Source organism: Ooceraea biroi, chromosome 2, assembly GCF_003672135.1.
Source record: "Ooceraea biroi isolate clonal line C1 chromosome 2, Obir_v5.4, whole genome shotgun sequence".
In the NCBI taxonomy this organism is placed as follows: domain Eukaryota; kingdom Metazoa; phylum Arthropoda; class Insecta; order Hymenoptera; family Formicidae; genus Ooceraea; species Ooceraea biroi.
This window is the reverse complement of record NC_039507.1, coordinates 16317329-16337993: the sequence shown is the minus strand read 5'-3', so window position 1 is coordinate 16337993 and position 20665 is coordinate 16317329. Positions and strand designations below refer to the sequence as shown.

At 36.7% G+C, this 20665-nt stretch overlaps 1 protein-coding gene across 1 annotated transcript in view; it reads right to left on the bottom strand.

Annotated features, from left to right (window-relative positions):
- The window catches only part of LOC105280161, a 386539-nt gene that overhangs the window by 299788 nt on the left and 66086 nt on the right, over positions 1-20665 (bottom strand). Inside the window, exon 2 of the mRNA XM_026967845.1 lies at positions 2025-2300. Within this exon, the coding sequence (XP_026823646.1) occupies positions 2025-2103 (79 nt within the window). The 5' untranslated portion in view covers positions 2104-2300. The remainder of the gene's footprint in view (positions 1-2024; positions 2301-20665) is intronic.

Here is a 20665-nt window from a genome sequence, read left to right as displayed (position 1 = left end):
CGTTTCGATAAAAGTCAGTAGTACAGTCGAATAGTCGAGGCACATCTCTCGCATTATTCATGTATACCGTGTGTCCGGAAATCACCATTTTTAGGATTACTATTAAGTAATATTATTAATATTAAGTAATATTATTTATATAATTGTTTTATTGTGAATCCATGCGCAAAATACGTGAACTACGGTTGTTCCATCATATTTACAAAAGCAAGAGCGGAACGTGGGAAGTTACAGATGAAGCGCTTTTATCATTAAATAAATTTGTTTTGCAGAAGATATGTAAACGCGTGTAATGGCTTTCGAATCCAGAAATACCACAGTTCGTATAGAGGCGCATTATCGTAATAACAATAACATTATTGATTTTATTTTTGAACAACGATATATAGTGTGTCGAACGAAAGCTCTCGGTTCCATTAAATAAATGAGATTTTATTTCCTATTGGAAAGACGGTATCGACAAAAATCACTGTGCTTTACGATCTCGTGTAATCCTCTCTATATATAATAGGGATTTAAATATACATAACATAGCTTTTATATGAAGGCAACTATATGCGTTTTTATGACAAAATCAAAAACATATTTTTAAAGCTCCCCCATAAAAGAATGGTAATATTTTGCGTGTTACGAAAAAAAGAAAACAAAACAAAAACGTAAATATTCATTTAATAATAAATAAATAAAATGAAAGAAGCAGTTATGTATACAATATTGAACGCAGAATGCAACAAATTTCGAATTACATACATGGCTTAATTAATTAAGAAATATTATCAATTTAGAAACAAAAAAACAACACACCTCATTAAATTGTGTTTAAAAATAAATAGCATTATTTTCTTTACTATTTAAATATTTAAAAATTTCTTAAACATAAAATGTATAAAGCTATTAATTGTTACTTTAGTGCAAAGGATTTTTAAATAAAATTAATTGTGTTTTAAATAAAATAAATTGTGTCTTTTATATACCTATGCATTGCATCCGTTTACGATTTCACGCAGATTTCCGCGCTTTTTAAGCAAAACGTGCTGGATTCTATCTATCCGTTCAACAGCCGATTGTTACCACTTTCAATATATCTACAGGTATACATTCAATTGGTCAACGACATGTGAGATACCATGTATTATATAGTTGATACATGCGTAGTATCACGCGCATGGTTGGCATCAGACCGATTTTCTCTGTGACGCGTGACAGGACAGCCAGAACTTCAGTAATTGCCGCGTATCGATAAAATGCGTGTTATCCACGTCTCGTTGCCTGTTTTCCGTTTGCACTGCCATCGGTGCCAATTAAATGGAGCGCCGTCAGTTGTACATTCTACAGTCTTTTATTGCTGCTGTTAATTTCAATTATTTACCTCGTCGGCTAAACATTTTCATGGAGTTACTATAATGTAATAATATTTCGTGACTATTTACGTATCTATCTAGCGTAGAAAGCAAAAAACTAGCTGTAGATCAAAAATATTATATGTGATGTTATAATCAGTAAAATAGATTCTGGAAAAGCAAAACAATTTAATTTAAATTAAATTAAATTAATTAATTTAAAAGATTTGTTATAATTACAATAAAGATATAAAGAAAATAGATAGTAATTAATTAAAAGTGCAATGAGACCAAACTGTATGCATATCACGGCGATCAACATTCTTTCGCGGGTGTATCTCAACGATCATACCAGATAAACAACAAAAATAAGTTGCTCCGTGCGTTTACATCGTGAAAAAGGCGCGTGTTTCCGGATTAACTCAGTAATTAAGCCTGAAATCGCGATCTCGCGTTAAGGTAGAGTCTGCTTAAAATTAAGTAGGTCATAAGATCTTGTCTGCTTATAATATTCTCGAAGCTTCTCATCCTCAGCAGCATCTCTAAGAAGCGAGTCGTGTTATCATCTCTTCGCTCGCGGATATTATCGGCCGGGACATTGATAATAATTTTACTGACGCTATTCAACGCGGTCGAAAGGGTCGCGGCTTTCACGCCGGTGGAAGCCGCTGGAAAGATACTCACCTATCCTAATGAAATCAGGAAGAGCCGCGGCGTGGGTGGCGAGAAGCGCCAGTAGCAGCAGCAGCCACCTCGCAGCCATTTCCGGTTCCGGTTCACCCCGCTCTTCCACTGCTCTCCGTCGCCGCTGCCGCCACCGCCGCCGCTTGCAGCCCAGCTCTTTCCACCTCTTTCTATCTTTCTCTCTTTTCCTCTCTCTTTCTCCTCTATCTGTGGCTGCTTGCTTCCTCTCTGTTGCTCTCTGTTTCGTCCTCCGTTCTCCCAAAGGAACTTACGGCACTGGAAAACAAGATTGGACAGCGAGTTCATTAAAATGCACGCCGCAAGCCTTCGCATCCAGCCTGAATATCTGCCCTCGTTTACGGGGGAATTGTATTTCGGGAGCACCGCGACATCGCCGATCACGGACGCAAAATCGCCGATGAATGAGAAATATCAGGAAATAACAGAAATAAGAAAGCTAGTGGAATCAAACGATGATGAGCCGTAAGCCAGTTTTCAATGTTCAATATATGGGGATCGCGGAAAACAAAACATCGCGAAGTGTGGAAATAAAATTAGGCACGCGATAAATTATTCCCACCCATACAAGCACATACGCATATGCAAATATATTTATTTAAATACGTTTCTTATCATTTTTACAATTATAAAAGAATTTTCAACGAGAAAATGCCAGTCTCTACAATCAAATTTCAAAGTAAAATAAATTTGTATATTGTGTGAATTTTATAAATGAAATCAAAACAAAACTCGGAAAATAAAAATATAAAATTGAATCTTTAAATCAACTTTTATTTTTATACTTTTATTATAGGTTTGTGAAGAAAAATGAAAATCCTGCACGCCGATGATTATTTTAGTTTTTTCATTGCAGTTGTTGCGTAACTTATCGTAAGGTAGGCCAAGTGAATTAAAAGAGGCGGATCAGTATAAATGGTTACTGTCGGACACTGCACAGTAACGAAACGACTATGATAGACATAAAGGTGTTTTTACTCATCTCTTTTTATAAGTACAGGTTTAGCGAGATGTTACATAATGACTTTAGTTTGCGGAACGGCATCACGTAAAAACTGCAGCGCTGAATATAATTCCAAAATATATTACACACTAAAATATATTCCTCGAAGTACCAAGACACGCTCCTTGCTTTACCCAGTTTCTTCCTTTTGTGTTGCAGCTGTCCCTTGATACCCTATGAAAGTAAATGTCGCGGTCAGATACCGCATAGGAAAGCGCAGGTGAACGTTCTTATTAATTTTAAATCATGCTACAACGTGCTCGGAATGTATATAACTCCGAAGTCTCGTCTAAATTTCTTCATGAACAATTGCACGATTCTCTTTCTTACATATTTAAAACATACCCATAATGTGCATTCAGTTCATTCTTCAATAAATGTTTCAATAAATTTTTTTAATTTTTACAGTCAAATATTTGGCACGTCGACGTTTTATTAAATTGCAAAATATTTAATTGCATTTATTACATTTCAAAAATACTACATTTGTGAATCTCCAAAACAAAGATAATTTACGAATTTTTTTATTAAAACTGGAATTTTATGTATTTTGATTTTTTAGCAGAAATTTGTATTAAACGACGGTTATATTATTGATCATGTTTCTATTGAAATATATTGTTTGTCTGTTCTCGAACAAGTTGCTCGGAATATATGGAATAGGCAATTTCACTTGTCAATTTTGCTGCGAAGTAACATTACGATGGTCACAATTGAAAGCAACAAACGCAGCTCTAACGTAGATGGTCAGCCAAACAAAGGCGTTGAGAAGAGAAGAGAAGATGAGTGCTCGAAAAAAAGTGGGGTCGTGCGCGTTTTTAAACTGCAGCTGGAGGGCTTTTTTGCGCGTTGCCAGCGTATAGCTGTAAAATGGCTGTGCGTGTACAATGTACGAGCTTTGCGAAAGGTAGGACTGAGTAGGATTGCGCAAGGTTGGTAAATGTATAGCCAGGAATATGGTGAAAATACAGAGTGTAGCGCCGCATCGCGCCAAACTATGTACGTGCCCTAGAAAAAATATTTGTTAATCCCGCAATGCACACAGATTTCATAAGCGACACAAATCCCTTATTCGCCTTTGGGAAATCCTCTCTTTCATTATGGAGATTGTCGCGCGCGCGCGCGCGCGGAGATAGATCGCGTTTATTTTTCCCTTTGTTTCGCCGGGCTTTTTGTCCGGCGCGCATGTTATTTATGGATTGCATTGAGCATTTATAAGCATTACCAAAGAGATTGTCAATCACGAACACGATAAAGCAACATACGCAAATACAGTAAAATGCATTGCATTACTTTCGCCTTTGTTGCTGGTTGATATTTTAGTCAATTGAATACTTTCGAAATACTTGAACTCGAGCGGATAAATTTATTGTACGTTCTATTGTGCACGTTCCGATCCTTTAGAAGTACATACTTTTTGATTATGGAACACAATGTTGAATATTAAAAATTGCATATTACATGTTCATATTACAGATGTACTAATTGTGCAAGATGTATAATTACGTTTATATAACGTATCTCTCTTTCATATACATTTAATATTTGCTATTGCCGTGTCGCAGGATATGGAATAGGAATTACATTTACAATTACATATTACCATCTATGTAATAGCGCAATTAATTATTACGATTTTTGATTATATTAAACGTTATAAAGCAATATAACGCAGTAATCTATTCTGTGCAGAAAACTCAAACAATGATAAGATTAGTAAACACAATTTGCTTTAATTTCAGCACATAAATTAATGACAACCATTAAAGCTCCTGTCGCTCCTAATAACACAGTTATCAGGAAACAGTCATTAGAAAGATATATTTTCTCCAGCGGAACGGGAGAGGTGAAACAACTTTACACATCGGTTCACATAAATTAATGTAACGCAGTGGCGAAAACTAGCGTTATATAATGGACTAGTTAAGCACGTGTGAAATAATGAGAAATAATAGGAACTCAGCAAGCTGCATTTATATCAAAATCAAATGTAATAGGACCACTAAGAAGTATTCTCTCTCTGGGTGCTCGCATAATTAGCGCGGAAATAATGAAATGTCCGTATATAGTATCTATAAATTTAATTACTTAATAAGATCTATTTCTAATAAATCACAGATTTATGTCTAAATTTTTTACTAAAATATTTTTTACTAAAAATTTTACTAAAATACTAAAATACTATGTATTTTTGCAATTTTTAAAACATTTTTAATTCTTTTATCATCGAATTTTTTGATCTCTTCTCACGGGATTATTTAAAATCACTTTGGCTCGCAGTCGACCGACGCAATGTACGAATTAATTTAATAGAACAGCGAAAGCTGGCATTACGGTGCACGAACTCTGGCGTTATACGTGCTCGCAGCGCGCGATGCACCATTTACCTATTTAGCCACCCGTTATGAACTGTTCGCAGAACTACCACCGTCACACAGTAGTTAGTCGTGCAGCGGGCGCGCCACTTCGCAAAATGCCTCACCACTTCCGGTCCGCGCCCCTGAGACCTCCACTCTAGTGAGGGGATGCTGCACGCATAGGGCTGTAACGCATAGGGCTTGCAACGTGTCAGTCTGCGCATGCACCGATAGCCGATTCTCTTTTCGCATAACTTATCAGGCTGCAGTTGCCGACTTCCTTCGAAGGGCGATATGACCGATGCGGGTCCCACATCACATGCAACTGAATTTCCGATATCGGCGAACTCACGACAGCGCTTCCATAAATAGGCTGTGAAACTCGAACTCTACCCGCCCTCTTTCACGCAATTTCTATCGCTTTGCATCGCACAGCTGGTTGTAGTGATACAAAGTTAAAGGTATAATTGAATAATACGGAGTATGGAGCGGCACGTGAGCAATCAGTTTGAATATTCAATATTTAAATTGATATTGTTATATTGAAGCTATTGTGTCATATTTTTGGCGAAACATTTGTCCAAGCCAGGTTTTGTTTTCTTCCATGCTTTTTTCCCAATGTACGATAAATTTGTAACATTTATAATTATGAAAGGATTTTTCATGTACACAATTTTGTAAATTTATTGTCACGTTTTAAAGGAAAATGCGCGTAATATTTTTATTCGCGACAACCTTATATATTGCTTTTTTATTCTCGAATCCTCGGTTGTCTTCAATCTCATCGCTTCTCCGGTATCATTTTCAAAAGTATCGTGTCATCGTATCATATCATTTTGCATTCTTCCTTTCCCCATCGGGAAATATCGTAGCAAACGAGAAAATATATTCATCTTGAGACATCATGAAGTGATATTGATGCATATCAAAGGGAACGATTTTTCAGAATAAGTTCTTTAGTGTGAAAATTTAATACTTCTCGGTCATATCGCGAGGCAGCATGAACTTGTTTGATTTACGTGAAATTTTAGTCAGCCTGGAATTTAAAAGTTTACAGTCTACATGTAGCAGTGGACTTAACCAAGTTTTTTTAAATCCGAGGAAATGTGGTTTACTTTAATTTTCTTAACTTTTAGTTTAATTTCTCAACTTCTCGCAAAAGTGGGTTAGACCACCGTGTAATGAACCGTGTCATTTTGAGGATCGTTTTCCTCGAGGAAATACCGATTTCAAAATATTTGAAAAATATAGTTTTTATATAGCATTCGGCATATATATCGCTAGACCGAAAATACGTTCGCGCACATAGGCAATACATCATTATATATAGATTCAGTCATTATTTAATCGTGATACGATGAATAAGAGTGAAAGAGGGAGAGAGAGAGACAAGCATTCGAAGAGCGAGAACGGCATTGGTACCGTTCGCAGATGCGCACTGAATTTTAATGATCCGCTTTGCCTTTGTGCGTTAAGCCCTTTCCGGCAGAGTCCGTCCCGCAGGACCGAGCAGGCATGAAATTTTTATGGAAACATGGATCATTCGTCTTGCATCTCGCCATTTCACCTTCACGCCACCATCTGTTCCGAGCTCACGTCACGGGGACGCTTCCCTCAACGGTAACGAGGTTTCTGGCTGTTCCCTCTGACGCAATCATTCGCGGTTCGCGATGTACATAAATGGAACAGGGAAGCTGTCGGAGGGCGTGATCGTAAATACACTGACGCACCTTTGTCTCGGCACCGATCGATCCGTCATCTGGCACAGCGCCGAAGTGGCGCAGTTACCAATTTCGAGTGAAAAATTGGACAAAGTAGGAAAGTTCGCAGGCAAGCACAAGGAAGTTGGCCGAAGTACTTAGAAGTTTAATCAGAACTGCGCAATATGTGTAGCACGAATGAGTAACAGCACCGATCGTAAGGCACCCCTGTCTTCTTATTAAATATCAAATTAGAAATTTCCCAATATTGGATCACTGGCGCAATGACTACAAAATGACGCAATAATTTAGAATTTTTAGAAAAAGATGTTTCGAGAGAAAACGTGAAACATGATATACAGTTTTCGCATCGAGTTTCTTCTAATAGCGAGGCTTTCTTTTCCATTCAAGAGAGAAAATAGGTATTCGCTGCTTGCGTGCTTCAAATTGGATGCTTCTAGTCCAGAACGATTATTCTCTATTATCTATATTACGAATATTCTCGCGGTAATTTATTTATTAATATCATTATTCTCACGTCGCTGCGATAGGATTCGCGCGGGTGACTCTTGCAAATTTTCGCCTCTATTGGTTTTCTGGCGCCGCCGATATTGCTTCTGCAGCATCATGTAACGCGAGTAAATCCCCGTCACAATGCCGAAATTGCCGCGTCGCGGCTATACGAGGAGTCCTCGAGTTTTATTTCCCGTCTCGCTTGCGTGTCCCTTTTGTTTAACGTTTCACGGCGACGCGACGCTGCCTTTTCTCGTTTTCTATTCCCGAATGGATTTTGCATAAGAACAGGGCACGCCTCGCCTTGCGCGCAGTAAAGCGCGCATAAGTACTTTCTTTCGGAGCAGATATTCATGGCGAGGTCGTAGCGACCGTGCCATCGGAAAACATTCGTAACGGCTTCCATTCGCGAGTCTCTCGCGATTACACTATGTATCTTTTTCTTCCTTTAAGAAGCTCGTCCCCTTTCTCCGAGTAAGATCCGCTTGAACGGCGACGAAAAGAATGCGAAATGATGCACGATGCTCTACGAGGCCGGGGAGGGAGCGAGGGAACAATGATATTGAAAGGTACTGAGGATTTGCGAGGGAAAGGACAATGTTTGGAGTTATTGTGAAGAAAAATGCCGCATCCTTCGATCCAAGATCTGACAGCAAAACTACGATATTGCATAAATGATGAATAGGGTCATAAACTCCACACGCGCTCTATTTACATTCTTATATTGATGAAACATATTGATGCATTGCTTGAGAAGCTTTTCTAGTGAATCAGAAGAGGAAATAGTACAGTAAATAGTACAGGATAGCAGTGTAACGACAGATTATACTCTGCATTATATTCTGCATTACTCATTCATCAATCACAGCAGCAATATTGCAGTTCCGTTCTTACGCCGTCATTTATTCAGATATGCATCTTTTATGAATGCATATTCCCACACATTTCCCATGTTATAGAGTCGTAATACGACAAACATAAAATTTTGTCTGTTTATTCACAAACGCAATAGATTAGATTATAAATATTTTCTACGAAATTTATAATTTTTTTGTCTTTTCCTTTCACTGAGTAAATTAACAAGAATTTTGAATTTTATTTTTATTTTTATGGATGTAAAATAATTATGCAAACCAACACTCGCTCGCTTTATATATTCGCATCAGTGCGAGACTTTCCGCTTACACGTCAATGGCGATCGGCGCCAGGATTTGCAGGATTCGCGTGCATTTGGGTAATCCTTACCTGTCGGCTATTGAGATCGCGCTTTTCCATCACCCGCTGTTTGCACGTAAAAACAAAATGCCCACAAAAACGTATTTACATTAAAAATTTTCGAATCGAAGATTATCTAAGTATCGATTATCTAAAAGTTTAAATATATTAAAAGCCACGAACTTTGAAAATTTAAATATTTGAAGACTTAGGGCCTCGGAATCCCAGGATGTAAAGATTCAAAGACTCAATTAAAGTTTAACACTCTTACCACCTGAGAAACTGGAGATTCACAACTTTTCTGAAAGCTGCAGATTTAAATATTCAAGAATCCGGGAGTATATTCTAACTTCGTGGCAGAATAGCGTTATTAATGAAAAACCAAGAAAACTTGGTAACGGTATATGCCACAACATGCCACACTCGGCTTACGATTAATATATTCTCGCGGCACGTAGACTTTATAAGCTGGGCATTAGTCGAAGAATAGCGAAATGGCGCGAACGTGGTACCGCTCCGGTTTTGTACGGGAGCTCTTTGTAGCCCGGTCTCGAGGGATCACAGCATTTTGTGCACCACTTTCCAACTCCAGTTATGCTTTAGATACTTTTGCAGAACACAGTCGAAGTTCCGCGAATTTTTATCGTGCCCGCAACATATTATCAAATCCTCCCTGAGGCATAACTCTTTTTTTATATCAAGATGTATGAACAACTTAAGAGAATAGCGGAGAAAAATCTTGCTCACTCACTCTCTTCTATCTATTCACAAACATGACGATTCTTTCAATAAAAAAATCTGATTTCTCTCGCGTATAAGATTTGCATTATTAAATGAATATAAAACTTTTTCACAGAGAAATAGATTGTATTATTTGATTTCATAATTTTGCTCAATTGTTCGACGATTATATCTGATCCGTGTAATTTATAATGTATTATTACAATACATTAAGTCTCGCATGCGTGCAAATTGCCGGATAATTAAAGAATGAATATTTGAAAACCCGTGTTTAATACCCTGTATATGTGTCGTGCAGTAAATGTTCCACTTGTTCAGCTCCTTTATTTCGCATTAAACGATAAGAGCCGCGCATAAAGTTGAGAGACGGTAGCGCTATGAAGTGAAGCAGCCGGAAAACGTTGGATTTCGGGGATGGACAGTGTACACATGGTATACGGCAATCCAGATTTGAATATGCATGAGGATCAAGGCATATGACACATAGCTTGCGCCTTCGGTTTATCGTGACTCGAGATACGTTGCAAAGCCATCTCGATGACAAAACAAGCAGCATATCGAGGATTATAAAACTTGCATTCACAATATGCCCCTCGGGGAATCCTCGGGAAAATGTCTACACTCTACCTCGAAAAATAACAGAGGACAATCGTATTATCGTACACACGCGGACGATAAATTTCCCGGAACACCGAGAAACAATGTTATAAATTCACGAAACAGAAATGGGATAATAATTTTTATCTCTCATTAATTTAATTTCGTTTAATTGTAATTTTCACATTAATACACCATTTATGGCACATTTTTTAACCTCCGGAAGCTTTTCATCTTCCATTTTTCAAATTATAATAATCATACGTATCTTCTATAATAACGTATATCTAACTCGACAAATTCGCAAGCACGTATAATAAGCATTACAAATAATCCTCCTTTACAGTATATTAAATTACTATTATAATATTATAAAATGCTAAAATAATTTGTCACTCTTTTTTATTTCGTAATAATCTATTTTGTAAATCTGGCAATATTTTTGGCCGAATGTTTCTGACATTGTTTCACATTTTTCGTACTAGTATTGAACACACTCTCTCGACTGATAAAAGCCCTCGTAACTTCGCTACGATCGTGATACGTCGATGAAACGATTTTTCGTGAGTGAAGAGAACGAGCGAAGCTTCCTGAGAACCCGTTCAAAGTATCTCTCTGTCGTGAAGATAGAACGAGGCAATTATCACCAGTCGCTGCTGGCCATAAGTGCATGCGAAAATGCATCGTATGCATTAACCAGGGGATTTAGCGGCTCTTGCGACAACGTCCGTCCGCGCTTCCGGTACTTGTGGAGGTGCATTTTTGCGAAGTGTACTTTATTTCAGAGGAATTATCTTTTACACGTCACGCGCTTAGCGTAATACGCGCTAAATCTTATGTACGCGCTATGAAATACGAAACTTCATTATGCGATGTGATATTGCTTTCCCTGTTTCGCGAGATGCATTTAAGTACAAGGTAGTTTGGAATCCGCGTTTGTGCTCGTACGTATTCGTACGGAACATCAAAGTTTGCATACTCATACGTATTCATATGGAAACTCCGAAATGGTGAACTCTCCGCTCTTTTAACCGTCAGTCCTAAACTGTCACCAGAGAGTTCCCAATTTATATCGTTGTCGTCGAGGAATAATGCAAGTGACAATGCCGCAAAACAAGGGAAACTTGTATCCTGCAAACCATCCATGCGATTCTTAATTGATTAACAAGTAACTTTCAGTAACTGAAGTTGTGATCATTAAAGTGCTCAGAAAAGGAGCTATGTATGTCCGTCTCATAGATCACCACGTCAAATCCATTTCAATTCAGGATCGTGAAAGAATAGAGTTTTGAAAGAAACGCGAGAGGTCGCGCGAAACTTTTTCTCGAGCTTATCGCGCAAAAGCGCATTAATAAACACCTGCGGATAGATTTTATGCTTTTATGCAACATATAGATGCGCGTTTTACAGCTATGTCGGTCTTACAAGAGATTGATATCATGATACCGGCTATCTCGTGGGAATTACACCCACTACTTATTAAAGTTCACACACACACACACACACACACACACATGTACCTATGTTTCGTCAATGCGTTCGCAGCGCAAACCAGCCAAATTCGGCGTGGCTATTTAATAAGTAGCGTGCAATAAGAGAATGACATACGACTCGACGTATTACAAACGCTCGGCCTGCCGGTTTACTGCAGCGGGTGTCGTATCGCGCCGCACTAATTACGGGCTTTATGCGCTCCGTGTATGTAATGCATCCTAATTGGAAATGTAGCTCCTGAGTGCCTCATTAATGGCGTGCGCGTTTGGATTGAGTTTTTCGCTGCACGAGCACGTATTGAACGCCCTACGGATAATAAATGACGAAGTTACGCGGTCATTTCGGTCGAGCGGTACAAATTGGAGGATTATGAGTTTGTTAACGATATTTCTATATTGTATGAACCGACGGCGACATACTGCGGCTACATATACTTTTGCCGCTTGCGTCATTTATCGTCATTGTGCGCGGTCGTTAATTGTTTTATTTTGTACATTGCAGCGAAAATATCTTTACATATGTAATGACTAGTTGTACGATAATTCACGTTAACAACAAATGAATTAATGCGTGCGATATCCTCTGTTCCGAACAAAAGAGATTTTATTATGCTCGTGTAAGCAGCTTTTTTATTGGCAGACGCGAATGAGTTTTTAATTGATGACACGTCGAGATGTCGTATTAGGAAACTTCGAAGATGAAACTTCTTTTTCGCGGTTTTTGACTCGCTACTCACTTTCCTCGTACTAGTTATTCGCGGACATTATTCATCCCTGAATGACATCCCTGTTATAAGAAAGATATAAATGGAAATCGATCGATTATTTTCATCTTGCTATTATTACACGGTATATAAAAATTACCCATAATAATTAGATTATACGTATAATTAGATAGCTATTAAAAAGTATTAGTAATATAATGTTAGCCCAAGGATAATCAGTGAGATGATATTTCCTATAATACAATAATAAAAGTTTTCGAAAAAAGCTCATTCATCTCTATATATTTAAAGTTCCAAAAAGTTCGTTTCGTACATTTTCACATAATGCTCATTTTCATAATATATCCTTTTATTCCAAAATATTGCAAGTGAGACAGATATGACGTTTAACGAAAAAATGAGCACCGCGTTCAACGTAAGGATTTTACCCGTGGAATAGTACCCGTGAATTGTTTCAACGAAAAGAATCATTGTAGAGTCGTACGCTAACGTATGCGAAGCAGGAACAACGCAAATACGGCGCGAAAGCGTTGTCAGAATAATCCAGTTTTATAATGCACTCCATTATGCGGGAGCGGACTGATGTCCGTGGGGATGAACTCGACGTCAGTGGATGAGCACGATTAGGCGAAACGCTCATATGCGCAAACAAGCGAATTGCTTTTCCATTATTATCGTTCTCGTTGTTTTTTCCTCCTTTTTTTAAAGCATTAGGAGAGTGCACAATTCCGGATACTACTATTGTCGTGTCAGTTTTTTTCAAGTTGGTTTAACGCTATTAATTCGAATTGTGTTCTCACATGAAATAAAATTATATCAATACATCGCTGTTACGCGAGTCAAACAATTTCCGGCGATTGTCCAAACATACACTTTTCTTTTCTTTTTTTATTGGAAAATACTAGGTGTAATAAAATAAAACTGAATAAGCTACGCAAATAATTCAACTTTATATCGTTTCAGTAACGTTTTGAATATCTGCTTTGAAGCATCAAAACAAATTTTTGTCGTGCATTCCGTTCCGTTTAACCATAAATTAATTAAATTATTTAATTGACGTAGTCGCGCACACGCACACACAAAGTGACATTAAATTTACCAAAGATTTTGTTCTACGAACTAATTCCATTAACACAAAATAATAAAAAGAAGCATAACATTTGTTTGTAAAAGTTATATTTTTTTATAATCTTTTGCAATTAATATACATGAAACATTTATAAAAATATATGAGATAACAAATCCAAGGAATTGTAAAATACAAAGTTTCGTTAGATACGTGCACAAGATCCAATTAACTGACAGCCCAATAATCGGGAATAAATCTAAAAGAAGCACTAAATCCAAAAAAAATAAGTTTCTTTCCCTAATTGCAGCTGAAGTTGCGGAGATATCCAAAAGATAATATTCTCGTTTGTTGTGGAGTTGCGACAATTGCCCGTAGCACATATGTAGATGCATACTAGAGTAGAACGCAGCAATTACCACCAGTTGCAGCTCCTGAAAAATCGTTCAGAATGAATGTACTTCACTATATCACAACTAATTAAACTGTACATTTAAACGATATACAGATCAATACTGAAGGAAATTATACGCCAAAGTTTAACGAAATGTGCTGAGAATAAAAATAAGAAATATCATGCCAACATGTAATTGCAAAAGTATTGTATTGACCTATATGTGGCATGATATACGTGTATATTTGATTTAATGAGATTAAAATATCATAAAGAAATTTATAGATATTAATTATTTCATGTGCATAGATGCAATACACGATGAATAATAATAAATTGCTTGCAATTTTATAATTTTAAATAAAATATATATAAGTATTATCTATAAAAATATATAATTTTAAAGATATTTATTTTATTTAAAAATTATTTTTAAATTTTAAAATAAAATAAATTTGTATCAGAAACTTTTTAAATATTCACAATTTATTCAGAATCCTTTCACTCTATATGTGTGAGAAAGAGGCAATCAATTTATTAAATGTGTGTTTCAGCAATGTATGTTTCCCATTGAAAAGATAGTATTTTCATCATATTTATTTTAATATTGAATAATTGTAAATATGAAAAGATATTTTTTACGTTATATCTATTTTAGTAACAAATATATTTGCGACGCTATCTTGGTAAATAACAAAAATATTCTTCTTACTGCCGTTGGCTATATAAAAATATTAGTTAAAATTGTCGAAATTTATTGATACGCTCTACGATTCGCATTGCAGATAAAGCAACGCGTAGATAAAATGTGACATTTGCAACCGATATGATACCAGAGGGTATACACGAAAACAGTAGCACAAGCCGCAGAAAATATGCACGGTGTATTATTTTGCATATTATTTTTGCAAAAATCGCTGTTTGAAGCTAACGCATTTAGCAGTGGAAAAATAAATCCCGATTAATTCGATAAACAACTAAAACAGTTCTCATTGTACCGTTCACCCATTCAAAGCTCGTGCCTTAATAGTGCACGTTTTCGGAACAATCGTCTACATTTCGCATGGTGCACGAATGCATCGTTCTGAAACGTTCGCTAAATGAGAGAGTTCTTTGTTGTCGGGATAAATCATAGTGGCAACCTGCACAAAGCGGCCACGCAACGTTTAAATCCGCTATTAGATATATGTTGTCACCTGGTCAAGCAAACAATCCTTTTGAAATGCCATTATATATTCGCGCGCCGGAAACGTATAAAACAAATAATGGTCAACGTGCGTAGTTCTGCTTACATTCGCGAGGCAATGGCCGACCGTAGTTTCCGGAATGGCAAATAATCCCACAGCTGGCCGTGCCGACACCGGGAGCTAACGATAATTGGCAACAAAACGACCTATCCAGTATTTGTTCCCTGGTTACGACCCGCGATTTTCGCGTTTGCGATATCGACGTCAGGTTCGAAACTTCAGAAGGATTACCGATATTTTTAGGATTCATTTTACGTGATCGTAAACGCGCAACATCAACAGAATACGTGTATTTAATAACTTGTAAGATAATATTGTTGTGCAATGAGTATTTACTAATAATTAATAATAATGCGTAATGAAATCTGCCAATAAATAATCACACGTCTCGAGTGTTAAATAATATTTATAAATTATCTTCTCCGTATGTGCGTTGTAATAATAGATGCATTACAAAATTAGTTGCTAAGTTGATTAATTATCGTATCAGGGAGAGGAAGGAGTAATAAAATTATTATACCATATGATATGCATCAAGGTTTTATCCGCACGGTATCAATTTTTCAACTATGCCCGAATGTATCGGATTTCAATATTTCTACACATTCCAATGCTCATTTTTCAACTATCGATTCGGATACTCGATGGTCATTTTCTCAGTGTGCTGCTTTTTGTCTGATAACTCTGTCAGATACATAGATAGATATGTAGCTGGTAAGTGGAACGAATTTCCATCGTCAAATGGCGTTAGTATTTTTTACGTAATTTACAATTTCCTCGGGAAAGGAAATTATACGCTTTGTACTTTGCACATCATCGTTACGAGCCCGGATAATATGACACAGATATTACACGATATGAATACTTCCTGGAATATATTCATATAGCTGAAAATTCGAAAACCTTTTCATATTATTTCACATTGTTAATTATTCGATTACATTAGCAATATGCATTTTTAATTAAACCGGCATCGCAACTCCTGTATATTTTCATATCGAAACAAATATACCACTAAATCGAACAAGCTTTTTATCACAATGCTTGTTACGATATTAATTAATTCGGCGCATAGAATATCTAATACAAAAAATCTTGATTGAAAGGAAATTTAATTGCACAATTTATTCAATTACAAAATTTGCTCATAAATTGCTACATAAATTATACGATGTTTAATGAAATGAGAGCAACGTTTGTGCCGGGTGCACTGTCGGCATAGAGAAATATTAATTATGATCATTACTGTTCAATAATACATTATGCCACGGCTTCTCTATCGAAATTCGGCCAGCCGTTTTGCATCGTGCAGGTTCGGGCTCTCAGCCGGATATTACGCTTGTCACGACGCGAAATCGCGATCGAACGAAATCGATAAATAAAACGCGCATCGTCGCACCACGGTGACGACGGCAACTGGAAGAGAACATTTCCACACATACACACACACACACACGCACACACATACATAGTGGGAGAAAACCGGAGAAAAATCCGTGAGAAATTGCGCCTAGGGTCGTCACGAAAATAAATCTGAATAAATCGAACGTTGCAAATATCGGACGTGATAGATGCGACCGATTATTACTCCGGATTCACTGGACTCTGCGATTTTTCCATCGATATCGCTACACCGCCGACTCGTACCTATATTTTTCAATATTCCTCGTATCTTTTTGCATTTATGTTTCATATTTATGTTTTCGATACACGTTACGTGTACTCTAATTTTTTGTGCATTATATCTTGTTCTGTTTTACTTGGTATCCATTCATCTGTACTGTGCTCTATCTATTCCAAGCGCAAGGTTTTTTAAAAAAAGAAATAACGACAATTTGAACAAATGCAATAAGCAACCGTTTACATAATATACATGATAACAGAAATAAGATTGATCGTAACGTACTTATGTCAAATCACGGATTCACTTATACTGAATCATTTATTAATCAATGACTAACCACTGGCCGCACGAGCGTCGATAAATTGCCCGACCTCGTGTAATGGAAAACAGCGTGGCGTTTTTGTTGGCTCGCCCGACATTACCGTGATGGCACCGTCATGTCAAATGGGCGGCCAGATAGATCGACAGGCAACAGTCCGGATAGGAAAGTCCGGGGAAAAAGCGCCGGCAAACTGTCGTCCATAACCGCGAGATCGCTCCCAAGAGACTTGACGGTCGTGCAGCCACCGCCAGCGGAAACAAGTGGCATACGAGAAATCGAAGCCGCGAATCGGATGACTGTGCCCGCGGTCCAGTTGGTGCTCGAAACAATGCTTCACAAAATACTTTCCTTCCTCTTTTTCATTTGAAAGAATAAAAGGGTTGAAAGTTTGAAGCATTTTTAGATGTCAACTGGACCGCAGCCTATACACGAGTATGCTACTTTTGCATACTACCCAGCTGCGCAGTTCAGAGACAAATCTAATAATAATTTATTGCGCGTCGAAGATAAGCGCATGAAATACGACAGAAATTATGCAACGAACATAATAAACATATAATCGATCATGTAATTTATGATTGATTTATATCTCACTTAATAATTAATTTAATGTTTCGCCGTGGACAGGCATAATTGTTCAAATATCGTTCGAATATGACGGTACTGGAAATTAGCGCAGCAATTGTACTAGATATGGAGGTTTCGCGTCATTGCGCGATTATCGTGGTATTTAGATTTTCGTCGATTTTCTGTCAATTATGCTTAATTTCACGGTACATTAAGAGAGATATATGTGGGATTAAAAATACGTGATTAATGAAAAAAATCAGGATAGAAATTTTTAAAAATTATTTTACTCGCGCGCATTAAGAGATTTTGCACACGTACAATCATGGTTATAATTCGTTATTCAATTTAAATATCAAATTTTATTTCAATATCTCGTGTATTACATTGACAGGCTCGATTATATTATATTGCATGCGTATATATTGGTATACAAAATTTCGCGATCGTGTCATAAATATAGTTTCACGTAGAAAGACGCTTTTAAATTAAATTAAAATAAATACATATTACGTAAATTTACGCGTATATTGCGTATATTACGCGAACAATTTTCACATACACATTGCGAAGTAGTCATCGCAAATACATTGGAGAGCAATGTCTGTCAAGAATTGTAGAAATAAACTTTGCCATCAAAATGGAGAGCAATTTATGCATTTTGGGATGTGTTCGAAGCAACAGTTATCACATATGAGACGGTGATAATTTTCAATGACTAGAAAATCAAGTAAGGAAGACTAAGAGAGATTGAGACGAGAAACACTTATTTTCGGAAAATGCAAGTTTCACATAATTATTATAAAAAGGCAGATGTTGTTAATAAATGTGTGCACTCCATTAAAAATTTTTTCACGTCAAGCCAGTCGTGAATGCATGAAATTCATGAATTTATGGACTGTGTGCTAAATCAATGCATGTCTGTTGCTTTCGCACACATCCCCTGCGTGCGATCTGTACGCGTCGCCGCACGAATCGATCGTTAAAAAAAAGAAGGAAATACATGCGTACCATTAAAAAAACTGCATCCTGGATGCTACGGGTGAGCCAAAAGTTCCAACAGTTTGTCGATAAATCCATTGAATCGCGAATATTAAACCTCACACTAATTATCGGTCCGAAACGGTGCTTTTTTGCGTGCTTTTTTTATGCACGAGGTCGATCAAGAAACTCATCGGTCGGAAGATATTGACGATAGTGAATTACGGATTAAATTTCGTAATGGTCGCAAGAGAAGACCATAGAAGTCAGCCACACTCGTTTCTCTCTACTTGAATCTCTCAAATGCGTACTCGATAAAACGCAAACGCGATTTTCGACTCTACCGTCGAGTCTTGCCAGAAATTCGATATTGGGTACAATTCATCCAACACAAATTGTTTCACCAGCGAGTAAACACTGCATATAGCTGTTTTTTTAGAAATTGAAGATTAAATTTTAGAAAAGATTTCTAAAAATTATATCTTTTAATGTATATAACTTATGTATTAGGTAAGTTATTAAATAAAAATGAAATAAACATTCGTAGTGAATAGGCTCGATGTAAAAATACCAATTTCAAAAATTTGATTTTCGTAATTATTGAGAGAGGGCTATGTAATTTTACAAATAGCTATTTTATATTGTAGAGAGGGAAAAAAAGATTTGATATGTAAATTTCCGTTCACACACGCGCATACATGTACACATGTTTACTCGCACGGACATTACCAATCGGTTTACCTCCGCATTCGCTTTTTATCTGCCAATCATTTTAAGCAAATACATGATCGTACACTAGTAGGTTACAGCATGATACTACCTCGCTTTATACCCGCTTCCCCACTGGCTTCATGTAAATCTAGGATTAGCGTGAGCGCTTGTGCCTGGCGCTGCGCGAACCGATAAAGTCGGATTCGGCGATGGATATTCGAGCGAATTCCGCGACCAATTCGGCTTCGAGCTACGTTACCACTTCAATGCAGAAATCGTTGTTGTATTGTCATTGTATCAGTTGCAACATAGATTCGGTTCAGTGCCAAGCGATTTTCTGGTGACGCTATAAATACACGATTTAAGGTGGACTAACTTGTCTTATATCGCGATTTAATCTTGCTGCATGTATGTACATATAATAATTCGAAAATCACGTAACTTCAAGAAACTTCACTCAAAATCAAAATTTTTTATTTTGTGATACGCCTTAATTTTAATGTTGCAACGCGATACATGTGGTATAAAGTCATTTACGTGCGCACGAATAATATAAGTAAATTGAATATTATGTTATACCATATATTACTGTTCTCTTAAGTATTACATGAATATGTTATACATATATAAATATTGCACACATAAAATACATAATTTCTGGAGTAATGAAAATTATTTGCAATTTGCAATTCGTCATATTTATGACAGATAATTTCAAAGCATTATTACTAATTATGTACATTTAAATTTACATTATTTTAATACACGTATGCATTCATAAAACTATCAGAACATTTCGCGTTGCGTTATTCCTGTTTCGCATTTTGCACGAGTCATAAACACGAATTATTTTTCATTTTGTATGCCTGTGTGTTACTCGAAAATTTTGCGTGCACTACGTGATCGCGTTCTAACTCGTAAAATGGCGGTCTTCCGACCAACTGAACGCGCATCGCGCATCAATTCGTTTATCGAAATATCGGAAAATATTACATTATTCATTCCGCGTACTTTTCAACTAAAATAGAAATTTCATTCAAAAAATAGATATCCGAGTCAATGCGCGTAACGAACTGCATGCCATCAATTAGCAATTATTTGACGTCAGACATCTATATGCTATTTTAATAAATTATCATTCTAATTGTCGGTATTCAATCAATCATGTCCAATGTCTGTGAAGAACAAGGTACAAATAGAGATAAGGATAAAGAAACATACGTTATTATTTAAAAGTTTATTGAAGAATAATGAAGAAGATGGAATGAATTCATTTTTCATATAACAAAAGCTTCGTTGTTCATATTCACGATAACGGAATCAAAGTTTTAATTAATATCCTGGGATAGAGAAAACCTGACTGAAGA